We start from the raw sequence: 14,786 nt of genomic DNA on the forward strand, positions 1-14,786 counted from the left end.
TTTTAAAGTAGTAAGTCAAAACTTGATTTTATGTAATTATTTAAAAATACAAAGTCACCAAGAATTCTTAGTGGTTTCACAAAACCAGGATGGGTAGGGCTCAGTAAGCTAAAAAGTTATGAATTAAACAACTCGAAAACAAAATAACAACAAAAAATGAAACAAACCACACAGCAAGTCTCACCTAAAGAAAAATATAGTACAACAAAATATCCCTGATTCATAATTTGGGTTAGTGGAGAATCTAAACAAGCTAAAAATTTACAAATTTAAAATTATGTTCAAAATGTTTAATGAAATACAATTTTATTATTTTTCAAGTACACAAAGTAACTCAAACTAGGATAACAAAATATTGCCTAGTAGAGCTCCTAATGGACCCACTTTTATATAAGAATGATCAGTAATTAGCACATCAAGGGCCATACAATTGAAACGAGTCTTTTTAAAGTACTTGAGAGTGCTTGAAAATAGATTGTCTTCTTAAATAGTCCAAATATGCTTCCTTCCATCTGATGTACAAAGGTAATTTGTTTTAATAAACCCTTCTATGAAATCCATCTTCACAAATTCCAAGAGGAATTAATGAGGTTTTACTGTTGATGCAGAAAAACAAATTTTAAGCTATAAAAAGACAAGACATCACCATATCAAAAAGAGAGCAATGAAACCAGTTTGAAAAGTTACTGTACAGTATCAATGACTGGATCTTAACATTATTGGAAGCAGAACCAGTTTATAAAGGAAATCCACACAGTATTAAACCCGTGTTTCTTTACTCTTGAGAAATACAAAAGTGAAATTTCACAATGAAACGGGAAAAACTACTGCTTACTAGTAGGCATTAAATTTAAAGTTTCTCAGACAAGAAAGAGAATTATTTCTAAATGTATTCACACCAATGAGTTTCAATACAGTTAGGTTTCAATGTCACAACAATAATAAGCAATATGCTTCTGTATTTGGTTTCTGAATGACATGATTACAGTCAAAATCAAGCAAATAAAAACCAAAGCAACCAATACATTAAACTTGTGTTTCCACATGCCCCTTTCAGGAGACACTGATGAAAGCCACCATCATCCAATAAAAGGAGACTTCCATTACAGCCAAATCTCAATTATCCACACAAATAAGAGAAATGAGGTATAAAATAACAGTCAATATTAAATCACATGTACTTAGTTTTGGAATGCAGTCAGAGAGATACTCAGACAAATACATAAACACACAGACACTGACTATATTCCATATCCCAGGTTTAATTAAACCCTTATACCCAATCCTCCCCCCATTTTGGTCCTGACAAGAAGGCCCCAGGAACTGGCTAGACAGAAACTGTCATGAATAACCCATTAGTGGATAATTGAGAATCGACTGTACTGAATGCTGAGAATTAGTCAGAAACCATAAGAATGGCTTAAATAATTATCTTAGAAAAAAAAAAGAAAAAAAAACAAGTTTAAAAAAACCCATTTCATCTTGAGAAAGTCAAGTCACTGAAATCTGATTTCTTGTAACAGTTGCTGCCATTTGCTTGGATGAGATCTTGAAGGTTTTCCTTTTTTTTCTGCATCCCGTTTAAGAACACATTGACTAGAAATCTGTGATAAGAATTTAGTAAAATCTTTTCCCTCCTGTTCCTCATTATGCCAAGGCAAGAACTGGAAAATTCAAAAAGAAAAAAAAAATTAGCAATACAGATATATATGATATGATACAGGTTTATATAATATCTTTGGGGGGGGGGGAGGAGGGAGAGGGGGAGGAACCACCAAAAATCATAAAATTTTCAAACTAGCCAGGTCCCTCATTCTATGAGGCTACCCAACAGTTAACATGTTTATAATTTAAGATTAAAATGTAATTATCTTTTCCTACTGTTCTTAATAGGGAAAATCTTTTTCTTACCATCTCCCAAAGCTATACTGAACATGTCCATTATGGGAGGGCAATGATATAATATGAAGGGTCTGTCCAGCCATATTTTATCTAACAAATACATGGAAAGACACTTCCCTAAATAACGATTAAAGCATCTCATATAAAACTTGGTGTATTTCTTACTAACCAGAATTTATGTCCCATTAGCAATACAAAACATTACAAACCAAAAACAAACAAAAAAAAACCCAAAAACTTACCATTTATGGCTTCCTGTGCAAAATACTTGACATCCATGTCCTCATCCTGCCCTAACTTCTGCAGCACTGGCTTGACTTCAATATGCAATGCACTAAAACAAAACAGTGTTATTAACATAAGTAGTTTATAATAAAAATAGCTGCCAATAGCAGTATAAACTTGGCTTCTTTAAAAACCAGAAAGGAGAAATCTTTTTAAATTGTAATAAAAATTAACAGCTATGAACTAATTTGACTTCTAAGGAAACTATCAATATAATCATCTTCAAAATCAAATAATTTTCTATTCCTTTTTATGGCAGTCTTGTTACAGAAAATCAAAACAGGGATCTTTAATAGTGTTTGCTAAATGGTTAATAAGAAAACCACCTTATGATAAAAGATTTATGGCTGGAAGTAATTGCAGAGATCTAATGCAATTCACTTTATTTTATAGATAAGAAAACTAATGCGAGAAAAGAATCTTGCCAAAGGCCAAGAATTCAACCCAGCTCAGGTGCCAAATCTCTGTTTTTTCCACTACATACTTTGTTTTTGGGAAGCATATTAACTTCAGTGATACTTCATACTAAATTAACATTACTTTAAAAACAAGAAGTTAAAGATTAAAATCATACCTCCTATCTAGAATTGGACCAATTTTTTGTAGAGATTTAGCCACGTTAAAGCGAACATTTGCTACCTGGTCTCCTGCCATTTTTAATACAATCGGTAGCATTTGTTTAGTTGTGATTTCCTGGCCACAGGCTTCAGACAATGCCTAAAAAAAAAAAAGAAAGAAAAAAAAAGGAAATAATAAAAACATCAAATCAAAGAAAATCTCCCAGGTGACAGTTCTAAAATTTCACAAAATTTTAATTACCAAGGTAAGAAATTATAGTAGCTAAGTTACTGGCAAGCAAATAACATTAAGTTTTTGCACATGGGATGACATTCTAAGTATTAGGTAGTATTCTAAGAATCAAAACAATTTCTGGAGCTAGAAAAGGCCTTCCAGATCCTATAGTACAGGACCACATTCTGCAAATGGAAAGGCTCAGTCAGGAGGCATTCTGAAAATAAATGTGTCTGGAATTTGGGAAAAAAACTTTTTAACAACTGGTTTAATGACAAGCTTCAATAAATAACATACACTTCATACTTACATTAATACAGAATAAAGTGGTCATCCTATGTAAGTAGTTAGGATCATTTGCCATTACTAGTACTTTGGGAACAATGGTATTTTGAGCCCACTCAGCACCAAATTTCTCTACCAGTTTCATCAAGTTGTTTGTGGCAGCTTCTCGAATTGCATACACTAGAAGAAATGTAAATGCATTCTAAATAAGTCCATTTCTAATCAGACATCAACTATTTTATTAATAATCTACTACATTTTCTTCCACAAACACAAATTTTACTGTCACATTATAATAACACAAACTTTCAGTAAGTTCCTTTGGTCTTATAGAATTAATTCCCCCATAAAACCCAAGGGAAATTATAACAACCTTGACATTCCTCAATCAAAAACTACTGATTTGACTGTAAAAAGATGAAACTCTGAGTTGATGCACTGAGGACAGACAAGCGAGCACTTAAGGCTAACTACTGATTGGACAATACTTTATTAGCATATGCTTTGAAAATGGCCCTTCCCACTATTCTGTGCTGGTTCAATCCTTTGGTGTATACAGAAAATTGTGGGAAGGATTAGGGAGGTGGAGTAAGACAACCAGTCACTTTGGTAGGAGAGGAAAAGGAAGTCCTGCGTCCATCCTGTTCACCTCTACCCCTAATGACCAAGAATAAAGACCAAGGACTTTTGCTTATCCTGACTTCGGCTGATTCTAAGATATCCAGGGTGCTAACTCGGTCTTCACATTTGACTACCAATTGCTTAGCACTGTGAGAAACGCAGAAAATCTAGCAAAATATATCATAAGGTCCTGTTCCTCAAGGAACTTACTTAATCTAGTTGGGGATCACAAGATTAACAACATAAAATCACACAACACAGAAAATTCTATGTAATTAAATGCTAAACTGTATGCTACAGTGCTATAAAAGGTCTGACCCAACATCATCAATTAAGTGACACCCCACTTTCAATCAAAAAAATCAAAAGAATCTATATGTATAAAAATATTTATAGCAGCATTAGGTTTTTTTGCTATTTTCATTGTTGTAGTCATATACAAGGAATTAAGGGGCAATCTATTAATTGAGAAATGGCTAAAGAAATTGTGGTATATGAATGTGATCAAATGTTACTGCCCTGTGAGAAATAACAAAAAGGACAGCTATAGAGGAATCTGCTAAGACTTGAACTATTGAAGAGTAAAGTAATAACAAAATAATGCAAACAATAACTATAACTGTGTAAAATAAAAATAACTGAAAAATATAAGAAGTCTGATCAATGCAAATGTAGGGAAGGAGCATGCTTAAGATCCAGAAATTTTGATGAATGTGTGAATTGAAATGGGGTTTTGTTTGGTTGAGTATGACTTTATTACAAAGGCTTTGATTATTGGTATATAAGGTTAGAAATATTGATACCAAAAAAGAAAAAAAGGCCACTTAGGCATTTTTTAAACATATAGAAGAGAGCAGGGGAAAGTTCAAAAGGTTGATCAACAAGTCAGAGAACTTTGAAATTAATTATGTGAAATGTATTTATACAGACATAGATATATTTTAATTCAAGCTATAACATAAGACATATGGTCTCATGTACAAGCCTCTTTTTTGTTAATATCTGTCAAATTCAGAATAACATTTTTCTAAGTAGAAGAAAAATAATCAATGAGAACTAGAAAAGTCAGTTTTCAAAGAAGAAGTAAATGAGAACTTAAAGGATGCAAAGAATTTGGATAAAAGGAGATAATCCCAAAACAGAACACAATAAACAAAGGCATGGAGGTAGAAATGATTATGATTAAGTTCTGCTAGACTGACTACATTAACCAATTTTGCTTAAAATTGAGGGATTATTTATACATTCATTGGGCAAGTTTTTTAAGAATCTACAATTAGAAAAACATTACATTAGACTTTGGAAGAGATAAAATGAAAATAGAGTACCTATACTTATGAATTTCATTATCTAAACATTGTGACAGTAAGAAATGAAGTTTGTTAGGTAGAGGCAGATTATGGAAGATTTCAAAAATCATAATGTTAGGAAAACAGGGAAATAGAAACACATCAAAGACTTTTTTGAAGCAGAGGACATGATGACAGTGGTTTTTAAAGGAAGCTTTAGTAAAAATAAGATTATCTAATAGCTCAAATTGGAGTAGGCAGAGACTTGAAACCAGGAAAACTATCTAGAGAGACATTTAGAGTATTATCACCATCATTAACAGACATTTGCATAACACTTCAATATTTGCAAAGTATTTTATATAAATTGTCTCATTTCATCTTTACAAAATCCCTATGAAGCATCTGTTGTTTTCCAGATAAAGAAACCTGAGACTCAAAGAAGCCAAATGATCTGCTCAAGGTTCTGATTCTTTAGTCAGATTCAAAGCTAAGGCTTTTTGGACTCCCAAGTGCAATTTTCTTTCAGTGAATGGCATTGCTTTCCAGAGAATAGTTAGAAAGAATCACGATGAAGCAGGACAGTAACTGGGAATGTAAAGGGATGGACACAAAAGACACTAAGACTGGAGAGTGGGCAGGTGTACATTTTCTTTCTGCAGAGGTAGAGAAGCAAGAAAAAAACTTCACATTCAATTCATGGAGTACTATCTGCCTTGAGGGCAAGAGTGACTAATACTATACAATTCATAAGGGTTTACACTGAATCATTAAGCTTTGCAGAGAAATCCTAGCGTCCTGACTAGGGTTTGATATGAGAGGAAAGAATGGGTCAATGACTTCTGGGATTCCTGCCAGACAACCAGGGTCAGCAGATCAGGATTCTAGGCCAGGAGGCCTTGATTTGAACCCTCAAGTAGACATTTAGTACCTGGTGACCTAGAGCAAATGATTTAACTTCTCTTGAGTCTTAGTTTCCTCTTTGTTCTATGGACAAGACTGAACTAACCTAATTCTTCCAGCTCAAGATCCCTGAAAAATAAGCTGGAAATAAAATGTAGATGGTTACTTACAAGACAACAATGAATGGCCAGTGCATGCATATCACCAAGTTATATCCCAATTCATTAAATTGTAGTCTACCCCTTATTTCTCTTGCTACTTTGTGTCACATTACTAATTTTTAACGTGTCTCACAAAGGTATGAACTAAGTGAAAACGAGAGGGCAGGCTCTGAGAAAATGATTCCAAGTTTTATAAAATTCTGAAGAGGATAAAAACCATAGCATGGGGCAGCTAAATGGCACAGTGGATAAAGTACTGGCCCTGAAGTCAGGAGGACCTGAGTTCAATCCAGACACTTAATACTTTCTAGCTGTGTGACCCTGGACAACCCCAATTGCCCCTGCAAAATAAAAATTAAACAACAACAACTACATCATGTCTTATATTTTCTGGTGTTCCCAATAGAAACATAGTGCTACATACATAGGAATACAAATGATATCATATATGACATCCAGTACTTTATGAAATTATAAAGGCATCAAGCAAAATTACATCTGGTAAAAGGAGAACTTTCTCCTTTAAAGATCAACATGAATGCAAAGGGAACAAACCACCATACTCAGATTATAAAGACAAGGACCAAAAAATGGAAGAAAGGGATAAGTAACAGAGAATGAGTACGAAAACATAAAATAATACTTTAAGAACACTATCAGGAATGATTTAGTTAAGAATGAATTGAGACTGATCTGGAAAGCTAAAGTCAACAAAAAAGTGTTTCTTTTTTAGCAAAAGAAGAGGATCAAAGAAGACATAGAACTTTTGTTCAAGGTGAATGATGCAATGATAACTGACAAGAGAAAAAGAGAAGGCAAAGATGTTTAATTCTTAATGCATTTCTTTCAATTTCCTCTGTCAAAGAAAATTACTTTTAGACTGAAAAGAGAAAAAGTGACTAAGAAAGAGTTGATATTCAAGATATATACAGAGATAGTCCAGAATAAATAGTTGACCCTGGCAACTAGCAACCATCCTAAGGTCTGGAAGATGTTACCACTAAGCCACTGTCAGTGATAAGTAAGAGAACAAATGTCCCGATTTCCAAAAAAGGAGACTAAATATGTCAGTAAGTTGGGCACAAAATACTGACAAAATTCCAGACACTAGTGAACACAATGAAAAGGACATTGTGACAACAAACAGCCAATATGACTTCAAGGGCAGGTAATGCCAGACCTCCTTTGTTTTTTGTTGACCATTGTTACCAAATTGATGGAAAATGCTACAGAAAGTTTACTATTCATTTTAGCAAGACATTTGGATTGGTAACAAACGATCCATATTCTGAATATTACCATGGATTTTGATAATGATGATCTGAACAGTTTCTTCTTCTCTAGCAAGGTCACTTAGACCAAAGCTCCAATAAAATAACAGTAATATTTCACTTAAAAAATTAAACACAATCTAAGATGTTATCTCCAAAAACTTATTATGCCAATGAAAATAATGTAAATAAATAAAAACTGTAAATAATGATCCTCTAGAAGAGAAACACTTGAGACATTTCATTGACTCAGGATTACTTTTCAAATCAATGATTGTTATCTGTGCTTCTACATGTTACAAAAGCAAAGGAAAAAAAGGATCCATATTAGTTGCAGACTAGTCAGTCAATAGCCTCAAACCAAAACTGGGGGAAAATAATTAACTAGATTTTGATTGGGCAGGAGGCCATCTCTGTGGAAACAACAAGGAATTTAAGGTTATTCTAGGACAAAGAAAGCTAAATAGTTTTGTTAATTCACTGGAATAATTACTGAGAATACATATGCTCACATGCGCAACATACATATGCATGAATATATACATGCATATGAACATATATATAAATATGCATATACACGCATTATATGTATAAAGTACACACTAATAGGTATATCTCCCTCTTACATTTTTCTCTCACTCTTATTCTTTTTAACTAAATACCCTCCAAATATTCCAATATATCTTTTCTCTTATTAATATAGACATTTCGTTTAGCTATGCAAAGTGCAATAGACCCATGGCTGTTCTTTCCTATGCAAGTCTCTATGTCCTCTTATAAATTCAGCACAGGGATTCACCCCGCATTCTAGAACTCCTCACATTGTCTAGATAATAATGAAGAACTCAAACTGTCCACAGCATTTCCTCACTCTTACTATTTGACCAATCCTTGATTTTCCTGGTCATCAATTATCTGATGATTAGCTTTACACTGCTTCCCCTGCATGATTCATCATTTATGTGTAGCAATCTGTTCATGCTCAGCATATACTTATTCACTGTCCTTTTGGAGGGCCTCAATATCAATTCTTAGGCATCTACAATATTCCACAATTCAAAGTAGGACCTCATCTCCAAAGAATATTGGTATTAAAAAAAAAGGAGCTGTTTCAAGAAAAACAATTTCTTAAAAGTACTCTGTAATCATCCAAACTTCCTCTTCTCTTCAACTCTAGATTTACTTCAGTATCCATTTGCAGTCTGTCTCAGATAATGATGGACAAGCTCTATTAATTGTTCAACTACTTATGAACTCTAAATATGGCTGCACATAAGTAACAAAAACATAATCACATAAGTGCCAATTTTTCCATTTCATATATATAAATATAAAGTCCACATACAGCCACAAAAGTATAACATTGTCTGACCACTGGGTACTTCCAGAGGACAACCACCCTTTGCCTATTCCAATGGATGGTGTAAAAGTTGATGCCACTAACATACTAGGAATCAAAAAATCTCTGCTCACTAAACTCTAAGACTATTCAACAGTGGGTTCCAAACTAATGATAGTTTCACTTTTTATACGAGTCTATCCATTCCCACCAGTAAAGCAAAGAGCACTCTTCTAGCCATGGATGTCGCCAGAATCCCAACTATTAATTACTACTATTTATCAGCTAGCCCCACTTCAGAATCCTTTTATTTTGGGTCTAGCAATAGTGGTACCATTACTTTCTTTTTCTAAAACCAAGAAATTTTTCCCTATTCTTTGTCTAAGACTCAGCACCAAACTAAGCCTCCCACCATTAGATTCACAAAGTGAGAATATTGTTCATCTTCTATACAACTTTCTGATTTAAAAATGATCCAAGTAAGTTATTTTCCCATTTTCTTTGCCTATTCCCAAACTTAATTTAGTAACTCCTGATTGTAACTACTAATGATAATACTGAAATAAGTTGAGGTAGGGAAAGAAATCTGCCAGTATATGCATATAACTTGGATACATCTGAATGTTAGAGGGAAAATGTGAAAGAATTATGAAGTATTAAATAAGAGAAAAGGATCAGAGAACAGGTTCATCTACCTCAAAGGAAAAAAAGGGGAAAATACAAATCAATCATTTCCATAGTCAAAGGAAAATTTCTTCAATCAAAGCCCTTTATCATGATAGTCACTCTGGGGTTTCTTTCTCAAAAAGAATTATGAGTGCCTTAAAACTTTTTAGAAAAAGCAAAGAAAATTTGCTTTTCATAATCTGATTATGCTAACTTCTACTTACCATGATCCACAAGCCAGGCCATACACAAAGAATTCAGTTTCTCATCAAAGAATTCCACACCCTATATACAAAGAGGTCAGTTAATATGCAACCATTCCAAGCCAAGAAATAAGATAATCTATTTACATTACATCAAGTTGTGATTTGGGAAATTTAAAATACAACAAGTCTGGGATTTGGGCAGCATAGGAGATTTATAGTGTGGAAACTCATTCCTCCAACACAGCTCACAACCCATAAATTAGTCAGTTCTAAGGAGCTGCCCTTGATACACAAAAATTAACTGACTTATCTAGGGACACACAGCTAATAAATGTCAGGTCTAAGATTTGAACCCAAGTCTTCCTGATTCTAAGTCCAACATTCTATCCATTATGCCTTGCTGCACATATAGGAAAAAAAAAAAAAAAAAAAAGGAGGAAGCAATAAAGGGAAGAGGGAAAGAAATTGGGAGAAAAAGGAGAAAGATGACACATAACTATATGAAAATGAGACTAAGGAGAAATCATATTGCCAAACAAAAAGGGTGAAAAATAGTGATAGAAAAGGAAAAAGAAATGTGCAAAAGAACTCAGGTTAACTTCTGAAGCACCTTTCATAGTTAAATTTCCTTTACTGGTATAGATCAGAATCTGTTCTATAACTTAGTCTAGAGGGTTGCCTGGTGCACTGACAGTTTAAGTGACATTCCCAGTGACAGAAGCAGTATATGTGAGAAACAGAACTAGAAACCAAGTCTATCTGACTTCAAAGTTGACTGTCTAATGGTTTGCTGCTTCTAAATCAATTACCTTATTTAAAAAGTAAAATAATAATAACAATAAAAAAATTTACAAATTAGAAAAAAAGTTTAGGAAAAAAAGTGTATTTAATACATAAGAAATTGTGGGAAATGTTTCTATCTCCCTGCTATAAGTCCACTGAAGGGAAGCAAGTAATGGGAAGACTGCCTTGCTATGGGATCAGACGTTGAAAGGAAATGTCACCAAATTTTTCCTTTATTAGATCCAAACCTCTATAAAACAGCTGGCACTTGTTGTTCATGGGGCTTGAGGAATTATAATAGACTGAAGCTAGATTTCCAGGCAGAAAGGGGACAGGTGAGTACTGAGTCACAAAGGATAGATAGCCCTGAAAATTGGTTCACTTTAAAGTTTAATAAGATAATCTATCATTAAAAGCCACATTTAAGGACTAAAGACACCAAAATGAGGACATGACTCTTGAGAAGTAAAAAACAAACCTAAATGTGTCAATCTGAAAAGGAGAGAAAAATAAATCATTGTTAGCACTAAATTAATAAACTCAAAATATCTAACCTCTTCACAGAGGTTCTTGGTTTTTTTGGTTTGATTTTTTTTTTTTTTACTATAAAACTCAAGAGTATTTTTTTGAACCATGTGTGTGTATTACACAGATACAATTTTTCACACACACAAACACAATATCCAAGATTTAATGTCATTTATAAAAGGAAAAGCTCATAATTTCTACTACCTAAAAACAAGAGAACCTGCAAAAAAAGCATAACCATCAAATATAGCCATTAAAAAAATAACAATATAGTATCAATATTTCCATAACATTGGTCATTTCTCGATTCTTTTTTTTTAAACAAAAGATAATCCCAATCAATGGCTATGTACAGTATGACAAAAAGATTCTAAACAAAGATCAAAAGAATTTATCTTAAAAAATAAACCAAAGGTTTTTTTATTTTGAATCTCCATTCTATCATAAAACAAAATTATAGAGTTCTAGATTTGGAAAAGAATTCAGAGATCATACAGTCCTTCACCTGAAGCATGAATCTCTCCTTCACAAGATTCCCCCATTGGTGGTTAGCTATCTTTTTTCAGAATAGCTCCACATTTTCAGAGAATTCTCTATCTTTCAAGACAATCCTTTTTTTGAATAGCTCTAATAGGCAGTACTTCATTTATACTAAGCTAAAATTTATTTCCCTATCTTCCATAAACCCTAGTTCTGACCTTGGGGAACAAACAAAGCAACTCTTAATTTTCTTTTTTCATAAAGCCATGCAAATATACAAATATCAGGATTGTGTTTCCCTATGTATTCTTCAGGCAAAATATCCATTCCTTCAATCTTATTCCTAAATCAACCCAAATGAGCTACAACTCTGTCATATCCTTTCTAGAATGCACAGAATTAGATGTGATATTCAAGGTGAAGTCACAGGGAATAAAATAGGTCTATCATCATCACTATTATTCCAGAAATTATATTCTTTTATTAAATAGCCTTAGGATTACATTCCCTTTTTCTTTTTTTGGGAGGGTGGGGAGGATGAGGAAAGGGGGCACACAACCTGTTAAGGCACATTTATACTGAGTTCTAAGTGCCAAAAAAAAGTTAGGTTTTTAATCAAGTCTCACCTCACAAATTGAGACTACCAATTATTTTAATCAAAGTACAAGAATTTACTAAGATGAAATTTAGTATCAACAAATAAAATATCAGATTATTTCCAGATATTTTCCAGATATATTCCTAAATTTTTTCTATCCTATTTCTTTTTTTGCTGAGGCAATTGGGATTAAGTGACTTGCCCAGGGTCACACAGCTAGGAAGTGTTAAGTGTTTGAGGCCACATTTAAACTCAGGTCGTCCTGAATTCAGGGCTGGTGCTCTATCCACTGCACCAACTAACTGTCCCTCTATTTGCTATTTCTATCATTCAACCACACTAGTCATCCCTCCCAGCTGGTTAAAAAAAAATCTTTGAGCTAGAAAAATAATAAAATACATCAAGCTTGTAATACATGATAACTTGGTACCAAGAATTTCTATTGAAGAAGTCAAAAATAAAATTTCTACAAAGTAAAAAGGACATTCCCTGCTTTCATATAATTAATTCTGCCTATTAGAAATTGGACTTATAATTCCATTAGCAAAAGTAACCCACTAGCAGAGGTAACACCTGATGAGGAAACTCCCCCTACTAATAAAGATGAGCAACTTACTTGCAAATTATAGTTTTACAGAGTGGCCTAGAACACAGAGAGGATAAGTCATACAACCAGTATGTGTCAGAAGTAGGGCTTGGCTATTAGATTAGAGGTCTATCCACTAAACACATGTCAATTACACAAAATAATATAACACCGTTGCTATCTTTCAATTTACTAACCAAAAAAATAGCACTGTGAAACACTCACCAGCTGACCTGCCAACAATGGCATGTACTCAATGATAGCTAATCGTACTCTCCACTTGGCATCTTCAGCCAACTCCACAATGGCAGGAAGGAGAGACTGAGAAAGCTGACGGATTCCAATTACTTCATTTACACAGTCCAAATTAGAGATGATATTCAGACGGACTTCAGGACACTAAAAACATCAAACCAAAAAGAATGAAAGTCTTGTTTAACATATAAAATACTCAATTCTCAAATCACCCCAAATCAAATAATCTTGTTGAAATAAGTATAAATTAAAGATCATATAGTCTTAAAGTAAAATTTGGGGAATTACAGGCAAAAGGACATACAGCACAGTGGATAGAGCACCAAATAATCTCATATATATCACAATCATATGAATTATCAAAAGAAATAAGTATGTGATAAAAAAAATTAAATGACTAATCATCCAAAATTTATAGCCAAATATCATTAACGAATTTAAATTTAGTTAACATATTAAAACTCACAAATTAAGGAGAAAAAAAAAAAGATCATCCTCCTTTTATTCACAACATTGGTGAGGAATTAGTTGTCTAAATTCACCATAAATCACAGAGCAATTTCTCAAGAATTCCATTTTATATCCCACTGGCCATTTTCAAAGTTTTTCATATTCCTAATCCAGTTCCTATTCCCGAGTTTTGAAATTCCAATTTTTCCTCAACTTTGACTGTTTCAGGTTCTAATATGGTGACAGATGCACTGAAAAAATGACCCTATCAAATAGGATGTATAAATTTCTAGACTCACCTCATCCTTTAACTGAGCTAAGAAAAGAGGTAGAAGGTGTTCAATGGTATTCTCTTTGCCCAAAATGGTAGATAATCCCATAATTACAGAAGCTAAAGCAGACTTGACATGCTGATTGGAATCAGATACCAATTCCTACAATTTAAAAAAAAAATGTTAAAATTCTTTTATTTTATTTTACCAGAGTATAGAGCAGATCTGTATCAATCCAAACAACCTTGAAGTCTACAATGTTTCAATATTCCTTAGTTCACAGCGTTTCCTCTTTTAAGTAACACATACAAAGAGATGGTAAAGCACTTTGTATTTATAAAACATGAGAAATAAGGAATGCCATACATTGAAACAACACACAAAACACTTAATTTCCAAACTCAGCTTTAATTTTAAAAGTTTTAGGAGAAAACACAAATCTTACCTTAACAAAGGGCAGAATATGATTCATAATTATAGATTCTCTACCTTCAACAGGCAAGTTCTCACAAAGTTCTAAGGGGCATAAAAAGAGAAAATGTTTGCTTGACACAAAAGTGAAGTAATTTACTCAAGTTTATCAAAAGTTCAAAATCAAACAATTTTATCTAAGCAAACAAGATTTAGGGAATTTAGTCAATCTAAATATATTTTTTTCCTTTGATCTGCCAATCACTCTCTAGTAACATATTCTTAAAACTTAAAACAGCAATGGCTTATTTTAAATATCTTGCTTATATCTGATATTTTTGCATACTGTATATAGTTTTCCCTATTTGGGAAACATTTTTTGGAAAATAAAACAAACATAAGAGGAATGAACACTGAGTGCCCCAAGGATACTGTTTCAACTTAGCTTACACTTTACCTTTCACTTTGTGGGCAGCTGCAGCTCGGACCTCTGCTTCACAGTCTTTAAGAAGGTTCTGAAAGGCTGGGACCAGGTCATTTTGGGTGATTTCTGGACCCACTGCTTTTTGAAGCTATCACAGAAGATAAGTAGTTTATTAGTGAATATCACAAAAAGAATCAAGACTGCATAAAAACAACGTAACCTTCCTTCCATCTAGGACTTTACGTGCCTACTTGCATGTCACTTAACTCTCTCCTCAAT

The 14,786-nt window shown here is 33.3% G+C and overlaps 1 protein-coding gene across 2 annotated transcripts in view; it reads right to left on the reverse strand.

The window, feature by feature from the left end:
• Window positions 1–14,786, reverse strand: part of PPP2R1B (protein phosphatase 2 scaffold subunit Abeta) — a 29,152-nt gene continuing 14,366 nt past the window's right edge. For both annotated transcript variants that reach the window (XM_051986960.1, XM_051986962.1), the window contains 9 exons: window positions 14,541–14,655; window positions 14,118–14,188; window positions 13,700–13,834; window positions 12,921–13,094; window positions 9,739–9,799; window positions 3,290–3,444; window positions 2,762–2,904; window positions 2,145–2,236; window positions 1–1,664 (listed from right to left, as the gene is read on the reverse strand). In XM_051986960.1, coding sequence (XP_051842920.1) covers window positions 1,648–1,664; window positions 2,145–2,236; window positions 2,762–2,904; window positions 3,290–3,444; window positions 9,739–9,799; window positions 12,921–13,094; window positions 13,700–13,834; window positions 14,118–14,188; window positions 14,541–14,655 — 963 coding nt within the window. In that variant the 3' untranslated portion in view covers window positions 1–1,647. The remainder of the gene's footprint in view (window positions 1,665–2,144; window positions 2,237–2,761; window positions 2,905–3,289; window positions 3,445–9,738; window positions 9,800–12,920; window positions 13,095–13,699; window positions 13,835–14,117; window positions 14,189–14,540; window positions 14,656–14,786) is intronic.

This window comes from Antechinus flavipes, chromosome 3 (genome assembly GCF_016432865.1).
Source record: "Antechinus flavipes isolate AdamAnt ecotype Samford, QLD, Australia chromosome 3, AdamAnt_v2, whole genome shotgun sequence".
NCBI lineage: Eukaryota > Metazoa > Chordata > Mammalia > Dasyuromorphia > Dasyuridae > Antechinus > Antechinus flavipes.